Source organism: Adiantum capillus-veneris, chromosome 19, assembly GCF_014529385.1.
Source record: "Adiantum capillus-veneris isolate H3 chromosome 19, ASM1452938v2, whole genome shotgun sequence".
Taxonomy (NCBI): domain Eukaryota; kingdom Viridiplantae; phylum Streptophyta; class Polypodiopsida; order Polypodiales; family Pteridaceae; genus Adiantum; species Adiantum capillus-veneris.
Genome location: NC_140949.1, coordinates 124426975 through 124448848, shown reverse-complemented (window position 1 = coordinate 124448848; position 21874 = coordinate 124426975). Strand labels below are relative to the sequence as shown.

The window sequence follows — 21874 nt, the reverse complement described above, 5'->3', positions numbered from 1 at the left end:
GGTTAAGACGCATGTTAATGGTTTCAAGTTGAAAAAGTTAGGGAAAACCACCTCATTTAGATTGTCCCATAGCAAGGTTGATTAAGCTAGATAAGTTTCCAAAAAGCAAGGATGTTAAGAGTTTTTTGTGCTCATCAGTGTTTTAGATAGGACATCAAGAAGAAGAATGTTGCACCTTAGGGCCCAATACAGGGAAAGAAGCTTGGTAATGTAATTGATGATGAGTCAGAGTTTTGGTTGAGTCTAATAGCAGATCAGAGACACCAAGGTTCAGAGCTAATGAGTTGGTCAATCGAATTATGGTGTGACGGATGTTACTAGGTTGGATTCCCATGGGTATGAATTTGCTCCAAAAGAGCTCTTTTGAATCTTCTTTCCAATCTTTCCAAGATGACTTTGCTAGAGACTTATTCCAAACCTTGAAAATTGAGAGAGAAATAAGTGTGTGTGTGTGTGTGTGTGTGTGTGTGTGTGTGTGTGTGAGAGAGAGAGAGAGAGAGAGAGAGAGAGGCTGGATTGCACAAGGAGTGCCATGCACATAGAATGAGAGAGACTCACGAATTATCATGGCTACCTACTTTTAAATACAACATACAACATTGTGTTGAAAGGAACTTAAAGTATACATGGCCCTTCAATGATGCTATCAATATTTGTGATGCCTATCAGCTATGTGCAACATATTTAGTCTGTTGGGTATCTAAACATGTTTTGGCTTTCTAAACCAAGCCTACGTTTGACTTTTGCATGTGAATCATTGAATGTTTGAGAACTTCTTTGGTACATTAGTTTGTATAAGAGTTCCATCAGATAAATGGGTCCTTTTCATTACCTTGTTTTAGAATGCCCTTTCCCTTGGCGCACTTGTTTCATACATTTGATGTACGTGCGCACATGCATTACTCTGGTTAGGAAACTTTCAACTGAAGCTCCCTCAATGCTTCTTCAAAATGCAATTTCTGTTAAAAGCTGCTTCTTTCAAAATCTGTGTCCACATAGTGCTTCTCCTCTAAACACATCACATATTCTTGGAGGCATACACAAGCCAGATGCATCTCTCACATCCCTTAGCTGTATAAACTACAAAGACTTTTGATAAACCGGACATCGCACGCATTTTAGCAAACAACCCACACTCAATGCTGTTAACAAGATAAGAATTTCATCTATTATTCACTAAGAACAATCTTAAAAGCTTGATAAAATGAGCGTTGAAATAGCTATCTTAAAGGAAAAGCATTTGCACTAATTTTAATTAATGTCAGCCAGAAAAATATACTAAAGATTTCCTCTGGAGATTAGTTCGTTGCGAGATAACACAAAAATGGAATGTGCCCAAATGACCATATGAGTCTGGATATATCTTTGCCAAAATACTTCCCGAGGAATATGCTCGCTTTTGAGTACTTAAAATAATTCTATACCTAAAATTGGGGACTCAATAAACAAGAGCTTTTCTCAGACAACATCCTTCCGTGGGGATCGAACCATCCCATTTTGCTGCACAAACTTTGCTACTTAATATCAGATTAGCGAGTCTATTTCTCCCCTTCTCATTACTGAGGAGATGCCAAGTATCAACCCTTCTCTTCGAGAATCTGTGGAGGGATCAATGGGTGGCAATACACAACACTCCGCAAATGAAGTTCCATCAAAAGCATAAGCATACGGCAGCCCTGTCGCAACCTGTTACATCTCTCTCTCTCTCTCTCTCTCTCTCTCTCTCTCTCTCTCTCTCTCTCAAAGATAAAACATACAAAATGTCCATCATAGCACAACAGGGCAAACTAAATAAGCTATATACATCCATGTGAAAGCAAGGCTACTTCTTTTTCAGCCTCTCAGAACTCCTGAACGTATACAATCTAATCAGATACAAGAGGTGGAAAGTTCTCCTCCTATTGTGTCATTAGTACAGCAAAACGATCTCAGTTTATCCGAACTATGGTACAAGCAGGCAGTAAGCCATTGAGGCCTGTAGATAGAGCCTGGGCCGGGAAGGTACTGCTGCTGAAGAAGAGGGACCATCTGAAGGTGGAATTTCACCTGGGAATCCCTGCACCCATAGACCATGGTAGGCTGAAAAACACCTCTACCCTCGATGGACAATCGGGAGTTAGATAGCATTATCGTCCACGGAGGTCATATATGACCCATTGGACCGGAGGGAAAAAAAAAAAAACATTACAACGCAGCCTTTTAAGTGAGGGCATTGGATACATATCAGTTATGGACTGAGGGTCCGTCAGCAGGGTAGAAGATAAGAAAAGAAAAGGAAAACAAGACTTAAACCTGAGTAGGGTTGGATGAGGGGAGAACCCCTTTGGGAGTTCGAAACTCTTGAATGATGGCCTTCCCCCCTCGGTAGACTGCCCATTTGCCTTGCTTTCGGGCTTCTCCGACCTTCTTGAGTTCGCACTTTTTAACCTTGAGTTGATTCATGGTCAGCTCCTCAGCAATCCAAACCTTTGTTCCTTTGAGGAGGTAAGATTGGCGCAATAGCCTCACTCGCTCCTCTTTGTCCTTAAAAGTGAGAAGGCAGTGCTCCGGTGATACTTTCCTGTGTGTGTCGTTAATCCAAGAAATGTCTTCTGGCTTGATGGCGATGGGCTGAATAATATCGTTGAGCTTGATGATTGCTTCTTCAAGCGTGTCCTCGGTAGTGCACCATGGTGAGGGAAGCCCACCTATTCGGATCTTAAGGGCATTTTCTTCGTGGAGTTTCTGCTCGTGAAGCTCCATCGTCACACAAGTTTGTACTTTTGCCAAAGCCACAGACTGAGCATTGGTGACTTTCACCTCAACTTCTCTTACTTTGTCTGTGGCAAGATCGACCATGGAGTCGAAGCGCGCCTCAAGCTTACCGAGGCGAGCCTTGAGATCCCGATTCTCTTCCGTAAGCTCGTCAAGGGCTCTTTGAAGCTGTCCAATCCGGTCGTTCTTGCTCGGTGCTGCCACAACGGCTGCAAAACTGGGTCGGCTCCTCATGGTGACCTTTGGTGTATTCATGGTAAAAAATCGGGCTGTGATGGCTGCTGCTCACTTTGTCCCAAAGTGCACAGAGATTTATCTGGGTTTGATTTGAAGCCCTTAGCTTTTAGGGGGGCGGGGGCTCTTTAGGTTCAGAGTGGCGAGAGAAAGAGAGAGAGAGGGAGAGAGGAGTCGTCTCCTCTGTCTGCTCGGGTGCCACCACCTGCCGCAGCAACTCCAACAGCTTCAGCAGCCCCTCGTCGTCCCCAGCAGAGGGAGGCTCGCCTTCACCATCGTTAGGCTTCTCGAGTCTCCGTTGCTGGTGTCGTCTCGGCTCTGCACGCTGTCACAGCAGCAGGTCACGAGGATGCCGCAGGTTAGCTTGGAGGGGGCGGGGCTATGGCTTCATACCTCCCCATAGGGCAGCCCCTCGCCCAGGGGGAGGCTGGGGGACAGAGGACGGTGGCGGTGGCAACCTGCGCTAGAGTAAACGAGGAGGATCCTTCACAAGAGAGGGGTATTGAGGATAATTATGGTGGTGGGGGCCTAAGCAGGGCCTTTCCCTCACCTAAAAGCACACCACAACTCCTCTCTGTTGGGGAGATATTCACAATCCTAATATGAGGCTTGTCATCTTTCAGCTTCCTTGTCGACAGCCTATAACCAACCACCTTAAAGCATAGTCACATAGGACGCAAAATGGGAACGGGGAACGCGGAACTGGAACGGGCAAGAATTGCCATATCTTGTAACGCCATACAACTGTCTGTGGACTTGATAGTCAAATGAGCTGGATTTGATGCGCCTGTGAAGTCCGCTCGTAGCTCCAAAAGGATGTCTGAGTCCTCAGCATGGCGGCACCCTAATGGACCCAACCGCCCACTACACTGCAATACACCAGCTTTCTCAAGTCCCACCAGGTTGATCTCCTTTAAAATAGGGTGACGGTTTGAGCCCACGACTCTACCCTCCAAATATGGAGCCAAAGGGCTAGCCAACCCACCCCACATGGATGCTTGTGTGAGGATGCCCATCATTTCGGTTGCTTCCGGGGGTTCTCACATGCGCACACACCCAATCTTAACAAAAAGGAATTAAAGGCTTAACATTACTCCAATTTTGAGATTAGGGGCTCATTAGGAAGCTCGAATTAGCGGCTTTAAGCATTGATCAAGGAAATTGCTTATTTCAATCTGGAAAAGTGGGAGAAAATGACACTAAATGCAACATGAATGACTCTAATCTCACTATCAATCACAGGTAGATGAAGCTGAGTCAAGCTCAATCCAAATGCACCAATATGTGATTGTGAGAAGTGACTAGGAGATAAATTTTTTTGGAATGGCTTAATTAGAGAGACTACTACACACATTAATGGGCTCAATAACTCTCTACTAATCAATGCCCAATTAGCCAAGGAGAGTAGTGGCTCAAGGGAATAAAACTCAAGAACTTGGAATAGGGACCAATACCACCATGGATAGTACATAAAATTGGGCTTTCAATATGTCATGTGGCACATATGGTATGTTGTGAGTCATACGTGATAGTAGTAAAATCTGGGTTCTGTCAACCTTACTTGATGATAGTGTGGATGTCACCAAATTTTAATTTTTGCGTTACATGTGAAGAACTATGCTATTACTTCATATGTGTTTACTATATTTCTAAACAAAACTAGAACAACTCCGACAAGAGACTTAAGAGACTGTGTTTGATTGATTGATTTCGACCGAGTACAATGGGCTCCTTTTATAGGAGATGAAGAGTCACAAATGAAAAGACACGTCTCATGGCGAATAGACATGACTCTAGGCATAGAGACACATCCTTTGGACGAAGAGTCGCAACCGTAGAGCGAAGGTGTGTGACCAGTCGTCGAAGGAGTGTGCCTAAGTCCTCCACAACATCGTACTCTCTCATTCTCTCTCTCATTCAAACCATATATCCCCCATCTTTTCTTTGATGAGACTAGAATAACCTCTATCCCATGTCAAAAGCTTCGCGAAAACCCACAAAGCAATAATAGAGGCATCTCACCCTGCTCCTCACCTGCTCTATCAAACATCTCAATGTCCAAATATGGTCCACGTAGAGGTGGTGTGCTCAACTCTAACTCCAACACTGCCCCATATATCTTGGCCAATCATGGTAGATGTGGTTGGCCGGGGGTCCATACAATCCCCTATTTTGTGTAGCGGCACTTTAGTATGCATCATCCAAGTCTCAAGAGGATCCTCTTCCAAAGCTCTGTTGAAGATGTGAGCAATAAAGGGTGACAAGGTCCTAGCTGCATACATGAAATGCTCTCTAAAAATCAAAATGGCCGCAGGCTCTCCCATACTGTAGTCTCTATATGCCTCGTCGTACCATACCCTCAATGAAGAACTTGGAGGTTTCCGCCATGGGCATGTGGTTGTGGTATGGGAGGCTGATCTGGTATCTGATATAATCCCACTGCATATGTTTGCCATGTTGCTGGGTCCTCAATGGGTGTTGTTGGGCTGATCTGGTTCATGATATAATCCCTCTCCGTAAGTGCACCGCTCATGCAAACTGTCACGTGACACATCCCAACCCTATGTGTCCGTGGACAAGCTACACCACAGCAAGGTTCAGTCAGTCCAGTCAAGTCTAGATTAACAGTGATCTGGCACTTTTGTGAGTCTATTCGTAGACCGTGCATGCCCAGTCACTTAGCATAGATGCATATCCTCTAGTTGCACACAGCATGATCATCAGTATTCCCTTCAGAATCCATCAGATTCAGTAAGGGGAATTTTCCAGTGCATTTAGCCTATTTTCCCTATTTTTGGTTATTTTCACTTATTATTTTTTAAGTGACTTTCCAACAAAAGTAGGTAGGGCAATTTTGCTAAGTTAATATATAAGCAAACCCAAGTTAGCACTTTCTGGCAAAAGAGGCAGCAGGAGCTTCCCGCTCAACAGGCAACTTCTCAGCAGTACCCCCTCAGACCCCCTAGCGTTTTTGGATCCCCCACATTCGCCACACCTCAGCCCAACGTTTTCAGTTGGTATCCTTGCCAGAAGTCTTCCAAGCTTGGCAGTTGCAGAATCGCTAGCAGTAGTACCATATGCCCTAGCGTTTTGCAGTGGCCATCGTAGGAAACTCCCAGCCAAGCTAGCGTTTTTGCTGGCGTCTTTGCCTTGCTGCAGCGATTTCACTTTCAGCCACAATTGGAGCACTTGCAGCAGCGTTTTCAGCCCTAGAAACAGTAGCAGAGTAACCCCTTGAAGCATTGCAGAGATCCACCATTTTCAGCCCTTAAAATGCAGCCAAAATAGTCAATTTCAGCCATCGAAACAGTCCCGAATTTCAGCAGATAGAAGACCATAGATTTCAGCCATCAAGTCATCGTCGTCATCACCGTCGTCGTCATCGGCATAGTCCGAGTTGCATCAGTCCATTGCATACGCATTGTACCACTTTGTGCAATCAAAAGTAGACCACCCTCGCCGACGAGAGTGGGGCCTTCGGAGGAGGGTTTTACAAACTCTCGGGTGTCGTATCTCTCTTCTCTCCTCCTCTCAGTCTCATACACTTGCACGCACAATATCCACTCACTTTGTTCGTGATCATAGCACTCTCCATAAAGACGGAAGGCTCTTCCTTCCCTAAGAACTAAAAGGAACCTTGAGCAAATATAGATCACTAATCTTGAGAAAATACAACATTCATTCCGGTGCACCGTACATTGGTATCAGAGCTTTGGAAGTGTTCTGTACTACTCAAGGGAAGAACCACAAGAACCACAAGATTTTTTTTTGCTTGTTGCAGTCGCACGAACCCAAGTTCGCTTGGGCATGTCGATTCCTAATCGTGTTTTGTTGAAGAGTGACAGGAATCCCAAGAAAGAAGGGCTTGTCCAGCCTCCCCTTGTGTCTCTTTTCACTCATTGAGAGCGGACCGTGCACTTAGCGGCCGGCCAATCGACATGAGGTGGGAAAAAGCAACCTTGGTGTGAGCGCAAGGCCGCCAAGGGGTGAGCCCACAGAAAGGAGTAGAAGTCGGGTGAAGAGAAGATCCTTCTCCAACGCGATTTGCAAGCGAAAGAAAACCTGAAGAACCTCAAGAACCCAAGACCCTCTGTAAGGTGAAGCGGAATGAATGTTGTATTTTCTCAAGATTAGTGATCTTTACTTGCTCAAGGTTCCTTTTAGTTCTTAGGGAAAGAGAGAGCTTTCCGTCTTGTAGAGTGTAGTGGTCACGAACAAAGTGAGTGGATATTGTGCGTGCAAGTGAATGAGACTGAGAGAAGGAGAGAGAAGAGATACGACACCGAGAGGTTGTAAAACCCTCCTCGGAAGGCCCCACTCTCGTCGGCGAGAGTGGTCTACTTTGATTGCACAAAGGTGTACAATGCGAATGCAATGGACTGATGCAATGGGACTATGCTGATGACGACGACGGTGATGACGACGACGACTTGATGACTGAAATCTGAGATCTTCTAATCGCTGAATTTTGGGACTGTTTCGGTGGTTGAAAATGACTGTTTTGGCTGCGTTTTTATGGCTGAAAATAGGGAACATCTGCAACTGTCTACGGGCTCATCTGCTACTGTGTCATAGGCTGAAAACTGCGAGAATCCAACTGCTGAATTCTGCGTTTTGCTACTGCTGAGCTGGCGTTTTTGACAAGGCAGAAAAAATGCTGAATCTGCAAGTGATGCTGGCGTTTTTGTCAAGGCTGAAAAACGCTGTCTGGGATGTATCTGCTGAGGTTGGAAAACACCAAGCAAGAGGACTTGTGGGCGATGGCTTGCTGGGAGGAAACGCCAAAGGGAAGGAGTGGATGGCGAGAGTCTACTGCTGAGGGGGGTTACTGCTGAGAAGTTGCCTGTTGAGCGGGAAGCTCCTGCTGCCTCTTCTGCCAGAAAGTGCTAACTTGGGTTTGCTTATATATTAACTTAGCAAAATTGCCCTACCTACTTTTGTTGGAAAGTCACTTAAAAATAATAAGTGAAAATCCCAATAAATAGGAAAATAGGCTAAATGCACTGGAAAATTCCCCTAACTGATGCTAATGGATTCTAATGGGAATTCCGATGATCATGCTGTGTGCAACCCGAGGATATGCATCTATGCTAAGTGACTGGGCGTGCACGGTCTACGAATAGACTCACAAAAGTGTCAGATCACTGCTAATCTGAACTGACTGAACCCTATTGTGGTGTAGCTTGTCCACAGACACATAGGGTTGGGATGTGTCACGTGACACCCTCAAGAATCAAGAACCTCAAGAACCTCAAGACCCTCAAGAACCCAAGTCCCTCGCGAACTTAAGAACCCAAGATCATAGTGCATGGTCGTCACCCGAAGCGGAATGGATACTTCGCATACAGGTGATGAGCATGAGAGAGGCGACGAAGATTCTTCCCCACCAGGAGATGATTTCTTCAACCCTCCCCCTTCGCCATCTACGCCACCAAGTGCACCAAACCCTGTGGAGACAATGGTCAAGTAGATGATGGCCATGATGAATAGACAAGAAGCAAATCGCCTTGCTCAAGACCGAGCGCGACGAAAGAAACGTAAAACTTGCCGCAAAACAAGAAGACAATCGACTTGCTTTAGAACGCGAGTGCAACGAACGCAAAGAACGGAAACAACTAAGAAAGGCGGAAGAGGCGGCAAGAAACGTGGCCTTGGAGGCCGATCGTACCGCTCAAAGATTGGCTTTGGAGACCGAGCGTGAGGCTCAACGAGAGCTCCGCACTCGAGAATCGCTTCGACAAGCGCTAGCCTCAAAGACCGAATCACCCAAAGATCGTGGGAGTTCCTCAAGTGGTGCAAGCCACGATGCGGATTCCAACAACCCAGTCACAGAAAAGTTGACTTTCAGTAAGTATGATGGTAAGATGGATGCTACGGAGATTCATTCTTGGTTGCATCAATTTAATGCTTATTTTGCGACAACTAAGAAGACAGGAAATAGCAAAGTTTTGATAGCAGCTATGTACCTTGCCGGTGATGCCATTAATTGTTACCATGCATGGCAAGAGGCACAGCTAGCTGCGCACCTAGAGGAAGCCGACGGATTCACGTCCCTTTCATTCGATTGGGCTGATTTCCAAGACAAGCTCAAGGCGCGGTTTATGCCACCTCAGTACCTCGCACGATTGAAAGACGATTGGCGCTCTCTCAAGCAAAATGGTATACTAGTTATGTCTTTTTCTAATCGTGTTTTGCAGCTAGGCACTCAATTACGAAAATCGGACGATGAGCGCAAAGAGGCTTCTCTCTTTGGATTGGACGAGTATATCAAGTACGATGTCGAAGTCTTCGATCCAATCGATCTCAACAAGGCGGTAGCGATTGCTCTCGCACAGGAGATGAAGCACAACAAGGGAAAGCCTAAGGAGAACAAAACTTCCACAAGTACCTCGCAGACTTCTCAGAACCCTCAGAACGGTAAGAATGGTAAGAATGATAACTCTTCTAACCAATCTTCCAACAGTCTATCATCAAAGAATTCTTCCAATGAATCTAAGGGTAAGGCTAACAAATTGCTAAACCTAAGCTTACTTCATATGAAAAGGTAGCACAAGGAATTGTAGGAGGATACATCATGTCGGAAGAACAAAGCACTTATTCTAAGGAAGGTCGTTGTTTTCATTGTCACATTAAGGGTCACATAAAAAGAACATGTCCTAAGCTTGATTCGAATGAATCTAAAGAACCCACAGCACCCACTTCCTCTGTCAATGAAATGAATGATAACACGAGTGTGCCCCAAGTTTCTCAGGACCCTCCCATTGATGATTCTCTCATTAAATGTTATGGTCGTACGTAGGGGCACCGTTTTGTCATATTGTTTGACCCAGGTAGTATGCATGATTTGATTAGTTCCTCTCTTGTTGAGAGAGCCCGCCTCGAAGTTAGTCCGAGATCTCCTATCGAGGTCTCTGGCTTTCGTCCCGGTATAAACGCTCTCATCACGGAGGAGTGCCTTGATGTGTTGTTTGCAAAATTTAACAGACTGCCTTCACTAGAAGATTTGTTGTTTCTCCTCTCTCAGGATGTGATTTGATTTTGGGCATTCAATGGTTTTGTGATAATGACGCTCTCATGGATTTTATGACTAACACTATCACTCTCAATGCCACAAGTGGTTCTCCTATTGTCATTCATGGAGAGGACATTGCTCATTCTCCATCTCTCATTGCTAATATGCAGAACAAGATTGAAAGGATTCAGGAGAAGGAGACTCTCACAGTCTCTTTTCTCCAAAACATGACACACAGGATTTGCATGATTGTGTGAAGCATGATGATGATTTGATTGACAATGATTTGCATGATGATTTGGATGACAAAGACAAGCATGATGATTTGCATGATCAAGATGTGATTTCTCCCAAGCATGATGAGTTGCATGAAGATGATGTGATTGTTCACAAGGATGAGGTGTTAGTGGATGCTTTTTCTAGCGAAGCTAACCTTGTTGCAGATTCGATCAATCACGAAGAAGCGATCTTGGCTTTTGAGTCGAGGTCCAAAGAACCCTCACAGGAAGTATTATGTGTTCGCATGATTGATACGCACGCATTGTTCAACTGTTTCATTTGTGATTGTTTCCTATATTTTAGTCCCCATCTTTATGTGGTCCATTTCCTAGGCATGACATACTGTATGTTGAACACGTTTCTCTCATGGATGAGCACGAATGTATGCGGATTTTTCATGAAAAGCTGAAATGTATGTATGTAAGGAAGTCACAACCCATGTCTCTTCCTTGGCATGACACAGTTGTAGAAAGAGCACATGATAGTATGAGCACCAAGCATGGGCATTTCCATTGTGATTTGCCACAGTTGATTGATTTCGATCAAACAGAAAAGATTCGATCTCATTGTTTGCGTGTGTTTGATGAACGGGTTGTCACTCCGTCTCTTATGTTCATCCACATTGCATACACAGTCTTTAGAGATGACACGATTTTTTTTCTTCACTTTACATGGAATGGGTATGTTCATGGTTTTGTGTTGGAGATGGTTTCAGGAATTTTCAGCCATGGAGATTCTTGAAGACGAAAGTAGCAGGTCTTTAGACGAAGTTAAAGCATCACAGGAGCCACAGAAGACTTTGTGTCGCTTTCGGCGTGGCCCAAAGAAGCAAGCGTTGCAAACCTTTATGAAGTTCAAGTACCGCACGACCCACACATCAGAGTGGGCCGGTGAAGAGTCCCTTCCAGGATTCAGGATGCTGTTGACGATCTCCTTCGACGCCACACACTTCGGTACTAGTACCTCACTTTGAAAAGGAGGGGATGTCACGTGACACATCCCAACCTTATGTGTCCGTGGACAAGCTACACCACAGCAAGGTTCAGTCAGTCCAGTCAAGTCTAGATTAGCAGTGATTTGGCACTTTTGTGAGTCTATTAATAGACTGTGCATGCCCAGTCACTTAGCATAGATGCATATCCTCTGGTTGCACACATCATGATCATCAATATTCCCTTCAGAATCCATCAGATTCAGTCAGGGGAATTTTCGAGTGCATTTAGCCTATTTTCCCTATTTTTGGTTATTTTCACTTATTATTTTTAAGTGACTTTCCAACAAAAGTAGGTAGGGCAATTTTGCTAAGTTAATATATAAGCAAACCTAAGTTAGCACTTTCTGGCAGAAGAGGCAGCAGGAGCTTCCCGCTCAACAGGCAACTTCTCAGCAGTACCCCCTCAGACCCCCTAGCGTTTTTGGATCCCCCACACTCGCCACACCTCAGCCCAGCGTTTTCAGTTGGTATCCTCGCCAGAAGTCTTCCAAGCCTGGCAGTTGCAGAATCGCTAGCAGCAATACCATATGCCCTAGTGTTTTGCAGTGGCCATCGCCAGAAACACCCAGCCAAGCTAGCGTTTTTGCTGGCGTTTTTGCCTTGCTGTGCAGCGATTTCACTTTCAGCCACAATTGGAGCACATGAAGCAGCGTTTTCAGCCCTAGACACAGTAGCAGAGTAACCCCTTGAAGCATTGCAGAGATCCACCATTTTCTGCCCTTAAAACGCAGCCAAAATAGTCAATTTCAGCCACCGAAACAGTCCCGAATTTCAGCAGATAGAAAACCATAGATTTCAGCCATCAAGTCGTCGTCGTCGTCGTCACTGTCGTCGTCATCGGCATAGTCCGAGTTGCATCAGTCCATTGCATACGCATTGTACCACTTTGTGCAATCAAAAGTAGACCACTCTCGCCGACAAGAGTGGGGCCTTCGGAGGAGGGTTTCACAAACTCTCGGGTGTCGTATCTCTCTTCTCTCCTTCTCTCAGTCTCATACACTTGCACACACAATATCCACTCACTTTGTTCGTGATCATAGCACTCTCCATAAAGACGGAAGGCTCTCTCCTTCCCTAAGAACTAAAAGGAACCTTGAGCAAATATAGATCACTAATCTTGAGAAAATACAACATTCATTCCGCTGCACCTTACACAAACTGTGCCATGCTACACCAGAATCTCTACTATGAGTATATGGAAGAGAGAGTAAACAGAGAATTATCTTGTGCGAGTGGAGGAATGAAATGAAATGAAGTGATATGAGTTTGAAAAAGGCCTAAAAGGCCTATGAGACCAAGAAAGTACATTATTGTCATATGATCCAAATGTAGAGTCTAGAAAATGCAAAAGATTAAGGTAACAAATGTCACAACTTGGTGACAAGGCACAGCCATGACTGAACTGGACGAAGAGAGCAAGAGCCAAACTAGACCCTAGAAGAGCCAACCTGAGCCATGCCAGAGCTGCCTACAAAACGTAGCGCAAATCACAGGAGGCCATACGACGTGCCGGCGTGGCAATATGGACGCGGGTGACATGGCAGCTGGGATATGGAAGCTTTTCGATGTCAATTTGGAAATCGTCGATTTTCTGGGCTTTTTGACACCGATTACTACTAGCAGATGCTCTTAGGTGCCTTATAAGCAGCAAGCCACAATGCCTTTAAATATGAGTTCCTTGGGGAAGCCACTGCAAACTTTTGTGTTTGTGATTGCAAGGTGGCTCTCCTCAGCAGTTGTAAACTCTGAAGTTTTCAAGCAATAAAGAAGTACCGCAAGGGGCTCCTACCTTAGGGACCAATGCATCTGAGTTGGGAACTCTGTCTCATTGTGTCTCGTCTCTAGTGTCAATTCTCTTTCACGCTCAAGTATTTGCTGTTTCAGTTCCGTTCGTGGTGGCGTTGTCTATCTTACTGCCTTTTCAGGTGACTTGCCGGTTATAACAAATGCTAAAATGTGAACAAATAAATGAACCAGTAGAGCCAATTGGTGGCATATCTACCAAAGCGTGATCTCCTCTATGAGTTGCCCCTGCGAGTATGATCACATGAACTCTCTTATGGGTTGCAGCCTCCTACATTGCTACGGACTTGGACACCCCAAGTCGGGAATCTGACACGATACACACGAGAATCACTGAAAATACTTCACAATCTTATCACAATTTTTAAAATAGAGTCGAGACTCGACATGTCACGGCGTAGTTCCATGCCCAAAGGTATTGGCCCCAAAATCTAGCGCCCCTTTCGGTATTTATTTTTATATTAAAGCTTGAGCAAAGTACAACTCCTGAGGGACCCTTGCTCTCAGACTCTACGTCCAGATGCTCTACAGAGTGAGGCCCCAAGGGCTCTATTTATTCTTACAAGGGATGCCCCAAAAGCAATTAGTTTACAAGCAGTAAATCCCAAAAGCATCTGGTCCCAAAACTGCCCCCAAAAGTAATTAGTGCAAATTGCGAAAATCCGTACACCTTGCCACGTGGCACAGCACAAATCACGTAAGTCCATCCTGCTGCCACGCAAGCATTGTCAACGCAAAATGCGAAAATCCGTACTACTGTCCACGTCATCAGGTCCAGGTAGTACTGCCACGTCATCATTTTGTGACACACCCCTCTCTTGAAAGAATTGTAATTGCCCTTGATTACGCCTACAAAATCAGTCATAAACCATAAACCAGTTCAGTAGACACTGACTCTAAGTACAGATGCACTAGGCGACATAAATCTAGCACTTCTACAAAGACGACAGTCACATCACATCACATTTAAGTCATATCACATAGAATCCATTCAGATCTAGGATCCTGATTCCTGGCAACGTATTTAGCAATCGCATCTAGATCCACCCCGGATCTCACTGATGTCGGATTAACTAATCCTTATTGCCATCATGTCCATAGATTTCTCAAGACCAAAATGTTGCAGTCATTTCGTCAATCATTCCATCTTTCAATCCTGCAGTCAAACAAAATCACATGTGTGAGTAATCATTTCTGGGAATTCGAGTTCATCAATCAACAGACATTGAGTTCATATTGAACAGAGTGTTTCAGTCATTCAGTTCTAGTCATCTTATCGCTATGTAGCCATCCCATCCCTTAGGAACTCTTGATGCGCTCTCCACAGTTTCATTTAATCATTCATCATCAGTCATCATCATCATTCAAAAATGATATTCTTATCTCGAATTGTGATTGAGTTCATTCAGGAGCTGTCATTGCTCCAATTCGTTAGCATCTCATTCTTGATTTCACCTGTTATCCGTTCACAAATAGCAAGATCTTCTAGAAAACATTAATTTCATACATAAATTAGAGTATCTTCAGAAATTCCTATTTCTAAAGTTTTTTTCATTCATTAAACATATAGTTCAAAATCACACACTTAGTTCATACTCGACTCACTATTTCAATCATTCTGTCTAGTCATCTCATCCGTCCAAGAGTCTCGATGCACCTAGATCCCTGTGTAGCCATCTCATCCCGCAAGAACTCTTAATGCGCTCACCACCGTATCCACTCATCTCATTCATATGAGAATCTTGATGTACTAGAGTCATTCATCATCATCATTCATTCAAATTTCAAACAAAATTCATGATTCTTATATCGACGGATTCATTCCATCACTCCCGATCGCTTTCAAATGCAAATTCCTTGCCATGTCATCCTTGATTTTTCCTAGAAAAACAGGTAAAATTTCAAGCAAATGGTTCACCTCATTGCAAAAGAGTCAAGGTCCAACTCCATGCTTCCAAACACTTTCATATGCATGTTCCTCCTCCTATTAGTTATCTGCACACAGATAACAAGAGTCTCCAAAAAAACATTAATTCCACACATACTAAATTTTTTGCAAAAACCCTAATTTTCCAAAGTTCTTGAATATAAGATCTGCTCATGTCAATGCGTAGAGCTTGTTGAGCAGATCAACTTTGCCTTCTATTGCATATCCAAATTCTCAACCGTTGAAGAGATTTTTAAAGGTCTTCTGGCAAACTTCCTTGCCAAAAATTTGTCATATTCTTCATTTTGTTCTTCAGTTCTCCTGCTAGATTTCAACTTTTCTTTGCCTGCCCACTGAGAGATGTTATCTCTATCAGATTCTCCATGAAAACCAATGTGTAATCTTGGGTTTTTGATGGCTTATGCTGTCACAAACTGCTGACATTTCAAAGCCCTAGAGAATGGGGCCAACTTACATATGCCGGCCGAGGAGCCTAAACCCTAAGAAGAACAAGTACCAGAAGAAGAAGTCCTACCGACTTATGGGGACCCCATCCGATGGGTCCCCAAGAGACATCAAGGAATTAAAATAAAGCAGGACCCACACACACACACACAAAGACTTGTGCCAAAAATTGATGACGTGGAAGCTATACGGAGGTTCCGAAAATTCCGCTGACTGCTGACATGGCAGAACTGTACAGATTTCCGCTTTTTACGCTACAGTGCTGACATGGCAGAGTTGTACGGATTTCCATGATTTAAGCTGGCAGCTTTTTGGACCAGAAGCTTTTGAGTTTTAAAGGCTTTTCATTGTAATTGCTTTTTAGGCCAAGGGCCTTTAAATATGAGGCTAGGGCTCATTCTTTGGCATGCTTCCCGGAGAAGGTGCAGAGTCTCGAGTACCGGCTTACACTGTGTTGATAAAGAAATACCGAAAGGGACGTCAAGGTTTGGGGCCAATACTCTCTGGGATGGAATTTCGCTACTCCGTGTCGCGTGTCGTCTCTCTCTCTCTCTCTCTCTCTCTCTCTCTCTCTCTCTCTCTCTCTCTCTCTCTCTCTCTCTCTCTCTCTCTCTCTCTCTCTTAGTTCAGTTGTTATTGAAGTGCTAAAAGTTTGTTCAGTCTCTTCTTTTCTATTGGCACGTGGTGCTCGTCTTGTGACAGTGGTATCAGAGCATCAGGCATGTGCTTTTTTGAAAGCACACCAGTCCCACAAAAGAGCAGACAGAGCAAACCAGAGTTAATTGGAAATTTTGGCTTCGTGCTCCGGCCCTGGACCTATTAGGCACTTCCACCCTTACTTCATCGCGCATCGGGCGCGCTCCCGTCTTCATGGCTTTGTCTTACAGGGCATAAGCCAAAAAGAACCCAAGACTTGGAATTCATGGATTCAGCAGAATATTTGCAGTTTCTGCTCAACGAACTTCACGACATTCTTTCGTGGCATCCTCAGAAGATTCTTCCGATGCTGCAAAGTTTTCAGCAATTTTTGAACTACATGTTACCTCCTCTGATGCCCCAGGTGGTACCTCCTCCTCTGGCAACAGAAAGTATGAGAGCTTCCAACTGGCAAACTTATCAGCCGTCTTTTCTGATTGGAGGAGTCTTCAAGAATAAGGTGCAGCCATTTGACCCCGATCCAATGCAACCGCCTTTGCCACCACCACCGCCACCAGGCTACAATGGTTGGAGCCCATATGGATACCCTTATTATCCATACCCGGGATATGCGCCTAACCAACTCAAAGATTTCAAAGATGGTGGCACGACAGTCAAATTTTTCACTTTTTCTGGGGTGAAAGATCGCAAGAAAGCATTGCAGTTCCTATAGCAATTCGACAACATCTATGCTTTAGGGAACTATACAGAAGAATCCAAGATTTCTCGATTTCTCGAGCAGCGGGATTTCTTAAAGATAATGCTATGCAATGGTGGAGTTCAATAGCGACACAACCACATGCTCCAAGGACCTGGCAAGCTTTCAAGACAGTTTTTGCACGTAGTTACATGACTTCTATGTTTGAAGTCCGGATTTTGGCAGAGTGGGGCAACTTGAAAATGCTTGCCACCGAAACCATGGACGAATATAACCAAAGGTTTCAAACGTGTACCTTCCGGTGTCCTTCTTTGGATCTGTTCCCTTGGAGGCCCAGTGCAAGCGATACACCATTGGACTACCATCACCATTGCAAGAATATTGTCTATCCAAGCAAGTCTCTACCATGCAAGAACTTATGGACCATGCCGCGGTCGGCTACAAACTGATGAAGGGAAAGGTAGAGTTTACCACAGAAGATCTCCGGCCGCTAACCACAACTCTCAGCAACAACGAACAAATTCTCTCGAGTCTCATGAAAATCAACCGCAAAGGCCTCGTTTGACGCCTCAACAACAAGACACCTTACTACAAGAAGGCCGATGCTTTGGATGCTTTCAAACAGGGCATAATCGTTCTAATTGTCCCAAACGCACTGATAGATCAGAGCAGCCGACGCCCGCACCAACGGTCGACAAAACCCGAGCCCCACCTCCTGCTAAGAGAGCTAGACACACTATTGGACTAGTTCCTGATATTTATGGCATACGCCTTGGGAGTACAAATGAATTGTGTCGAGCATATGGCAAAGTCAATGGCTTCAAAGACCTTATTTTCTTTGATCCCAGAGCTACAGAGAACTTCATCCATCCAGAATTTTTAAAGCAGATGCACTTTGATTATGATCCAGAGGGTGGAGAAATTGAAGCTGAGCTAGCCACGGGGCAAACTCGGAAAGTAGTACCGCTCATTGATGCTCTTCCAGTGACTATTCAAGATTATCATGGAAAAGCTGATTTCCATATCATGAAGTTGGGCAATTGCGACCTTCTCTTGGGCATGCCTTGGCACGACAAGAATGATGTGACTCTCCAGGTTCGTAACCGAACCATCACCGTGATGCGAAGGACAAGCCAGTCGTCCTCAAAGTTCGTTTGTTCGAACAAAACCTCGAATGAACTCTCTCTATTTGTTTTTCTTTATACCTAGATAGTTTTGTTTGAAATTTGTTTGAAATGGAAAGTATTTGTTTTAAACTTGTTTTGGTGCCGATTTGAGAGGTTTGACTTTGGTTTTAATATTGGTTTCAATGATTGGTGATCTTACTCCCGAGTGGAGTAGTGAGAAATGATGATTAAAAAGTGTTGTTTTTGACTCCCGGCCCGGACCTGGATAGCTATGTGGGAGGAGTATTAAGAAGTCTGAGCAGTGGTTACTCTCAGCACCTCCAAACGACGCAGGCTGCGGTCTAGGGGGCGTTTGGTAGTAAAAGGCCTCTATATCTCCCGGCCCGGACCTTTTTAGGTTATGCGGGAGGAGTGATGAGGGAGTCGTTGAATATCTCCCGGCCCGGACCTTGTGCGTTATGCGGGAGGAGTGTTCATCGACGACTTTATGTTTCTATGTCTTGTAACATGCATATGTGAGCATTTTTTTTGCATTGTGATGTGCCAACCACTGAATATTCCTAATTGGATGAGATTGCTTGGGTATGTAATTTTAGTGCATCAAGACAGCCGTGGAAGATCAGTACGGTTTGGGTGTGATGGCTAATTTTACTACGCCAAAATATCAAGAGTTCCGATCTGGACGAAAGGAGAAGCTAACCCCTGGATCAAAAGAGCCGAAAAGAGAAGCTAACTCCTTAACAAAAAGAGCAAACTGATTGTCCTCAGAATGTCCCTCGGAAATTTTTTAGCTAATTTGAGTTATTTTGCAGATATGTTGTAATCGCGGACGATTACTCTCTTTCAAGAAGGGGAGATGTCACAAACTGTTGACGTGTCAAAGCCCTGGAGAATGGGGCCAACTTACATATCCCGGTCGAGGGGCCTAAACCCTAAGAGGAACAAGTAACAGAAGAAGAAGTCCTACCGACTTATGGGGACCCCGTCCGATGGGGCCCCAAGAGACATCAAGGAATTAAAATACAGTAGGACCCACATACACACACAGGCCTGTGCCAAAAAATGATGACGTGGCAGTTGTACGGAGGTTTCGAAAATTCCGTTGACTGCAGACGTGGCAGAACTGTACAGATTTCCTCTTTTTACGCTAGCAGTGCTGACGTGGCAAGGCTGTACGGATTTCCATGATTTACGTTGGTAGCTTTTTAGCATTGCTTTTGGACCAGAAGCTTTTGAGTTTTAAAGGCTTTTCACTGTAACTGCTTTTTAGGCCAAGGGCCTTTAAATATGAGGCTAGGGCTCATTTTTTGGCATGCTTCCCAAAGAAGGTGCAAAGTCTCGAGTACCGGCTTGTACTGTGTTGATGCAATATAAAGAAATACCGAAAGGGGCGCCAAGGTTTGGTGCCAATACTCTCTGGGTGGGAATTTCACCACTCCGTGTCGCATGTAGTCTCTCTCTCTCTCTCAGTTCAGTTGTTATTAAGGTGCTAAAAGTCTGTTCAGTCTGTTCTTTTCTATTGGAATGTGGTACTCGTCTTGTGACATATGCCCTGTAAGATGGGAGCGTACCCGATGTGCAATGTACGAAGGGTGGGAGTGGCTAATAAGTCCGAGGTCGCGACACGAAGATTCTTTGTAGAAATTTCCACTAAACTTTGAAAGCACCAAAGTGCTTTGTCGACTCCTTGGTAGGACCGGCATGCTTTGAGACAAGCACACGCCTGAAGCTCTGATACCATTGTTACAGACTTGGGCACCCAAAGTCGGGAATCTAACATGACACGCGAGAATTATTGAAAATACTTCACAATCCTATCACACTTTCTAAAATAAAGTCGAAACGGCCGCGCGGGGTAGTTCCGTGCAAAGAGGTATTGGTCCCAAAATCTCGCGTCCCTTTCGGTATTTATTTTTATATTAACGCTTGAGCAAAGTTACAACTCCCGAGGGACCTCTGCTCTCTGACTCTACGTCTAGATGCTCTGCAAAGTGAGGCCCCAAGTGCTCTATTTATTCTTACAAGGGATGCCCCAAAAGCAATTAGTTCAAAAGAAGTCAATCCCAAAAGAATCTGGCCCAAAAACTGCCCCCAAAAGCAATTAGCGCAAATTGCGGAAATTCGTACAGCCTGCCATGTGGCACAATGCAAGTCGTGGAAGTCTGTACTACTGCCATGTCAGCATTGTCAACCAAAATGCGGAAATCCGTATTGTTGTCTACGTCATCATTTTGTGACATACATCATGGCATCCATCTCCTCCTTTGTAAAGAACCTCGGAAGAGCTGCTCACCTATGACAAAGTGAAAGTGGGGATTACCCACCTTGCTTCATTGGAGTTCCCTCGAGTGCATTACACCCGACATCAATGTTTGAGATAGGATTTGCACAAGCATGTAGTTGGTGATAGGCATGAACTCATACCTGTGGTTGGTGATATGGATGAACTCTTGGCGCAAGAGCACAACCTCCCTCTAGCCCATACCAGCTAGTGTGGGAAGATAATTCCTGGGGATTCTTACACATATTGAGAGCCTACAATTAGTTCTACACATCGGAGTGGGGTGGGTTTTTTGTATTTCTGTGGCACCTCAATGGATGCCTTATATTCCTTGTCATGGTTCACTCATTCCTGGTAAAGCTCTTTGGGTCTCCTTGCAGATAGCGGACAGTTTTTTTTGCGTCAAAAGGATCCTTCCATTAGGTTTCTAAATTATCCAGTGGGATACATCTCCCTAGCAAGAGGGTACTCTGTATGAGAGCAATGTTGAACATAAATATACAGCCTGGGATAATGCTAATGAATACTGTCACGAGGACGTGGCAACTGCTAACCTTAGTTGTTTATTTCTTTCCAGTGATTTTTGTTTTATTTTTGAGAAGTTGCAAATGGTCGGACATTGTATGGCCAATGTGAACGGTAGTTTCACCTGCAGATGGGAAGTGGGTCGGCACTGGAATTCGTATAGTAAGAGGATTTCTAGGCTCGGTTCAAGATCATGTAGGTCCCCCCGTCGCACTTAGCAAGTTGGTGGATACTAGGAAGTGAACTCAATAAAGGCATAAAGCCAAGGTGGGGTCACCAAAGGAAAGTACCCGACAGTTGGGCCACGTTGCATTTTTGAATGCGGTCCCAATGGGGATAGATGGTCTAAAGACCAATGGGAGCCCAACGGAAGCATCTCCTAAAAATTAGGGAACTGCTATTTTGGGCCATAAAATCTGTTCGCGTCATTACCTCTGGAATGACAAGGGGAACATTTTAGAACTTTGCTGCAAAGTCAATTGGGCAACCAGTCCGGGAGATTTTTAGGCAGCAAGCACAAAACGGGAAATGGCCTGTAAATGTGCCAAGTGACACTCTCTGGTGGACTTTCCTCATGCAAGAAGAAGTGGCGCTGAATTTCTAGCTGGGAGGTTCATTTGCAAGCTCCTGCCAGTTAAGAGCTATTGTGTGCAAGCTTTCCCTCTCATGTACAATGTGGTGCAAGAAGTGATGTCTTGCACACTCTACACTGCTCTCTCTCCCCCCTACGTGCAGTAATGTGATGCCCCACAAGAGGGCTCTTCATTTGACTCATGTACAGCTGTGTGGTTACATGCGTTTTTGTTGAGGCAAGAGCCTCTCTGAGCAGGAACAAGAGTAGCTAACTGTTGCTCCAAAAGCAGGCACCGGTGAGGGTTATGTGCTGTATTTTGACTATTTTTCAGCCATATGGACGCCAGAACCCTTGGGAATAGTGCCCCACTACTAGAGGGCAGTTCAAGGCTGAAAACAGGGGAAAAACCAGTAAATACAGTGAGCTGAGTTTACTGTTTTTGGGCAGAAATCAGAGGGTTTATGCCAGTAGAAGTGAGTTCTAGCAGGGGAATTGATTTCGGGCAAGTTTTGGGACTGTTATGCTGCCAAAATAATGCCAGAACA

The 21874-nt window shown here is 44.6% G+C and overlaps 2 protein-coding genes across 2 annotated transcripts in view; both read right to left on the bottom strand.

Moving 5' to 3' along the window:
* Nucleotides 1-1225: 1225 nt before the first annotated feature.
* The window catches only part of LOC147434800 (uncharacterized), a 64967-nt gene continuing 44318 nt past the window's right edge, over nucleotides 1226-21874 (bottom strand). Inside the window, exon 8 of the mRNA XM_086491215.1 lies at nucleotides 1226-1686. Coding sequence (XP_086347341.1) covers nucleotides 1525-1686 — 162 coding nt within the window. The 3' untranslated portion in view covers nucleotides 1226-1524. The remainder of the gene's footprint in view (nucleotides 1687-21874) is intronic.
* LOC147434801 (uncharacterized) lies at nucleotides 1700-7161 on the bottom strand. The gene has a single exon (XM_086491214.1). It carries the CDS (start codon nucleotides 3007-3009, stop codon nucleotides 2287-2289), a length of 723 nt encoding a protein of 240 aa, XP_086347340.1. The 5' UTR covers nucleotides 3010-7161; the 3' UTR covers nucleotides 1700-2286.

What these genes read in the sequence shown, in the direction of transcription:
- LOC147434801 (XM_086491214.1), bottom strand. Translation starts at nt 3,009, where the DNA reads ATGAATACACCAAAGGTCACCATGAGGAGCCGACCCAGTTTTGCAGCC.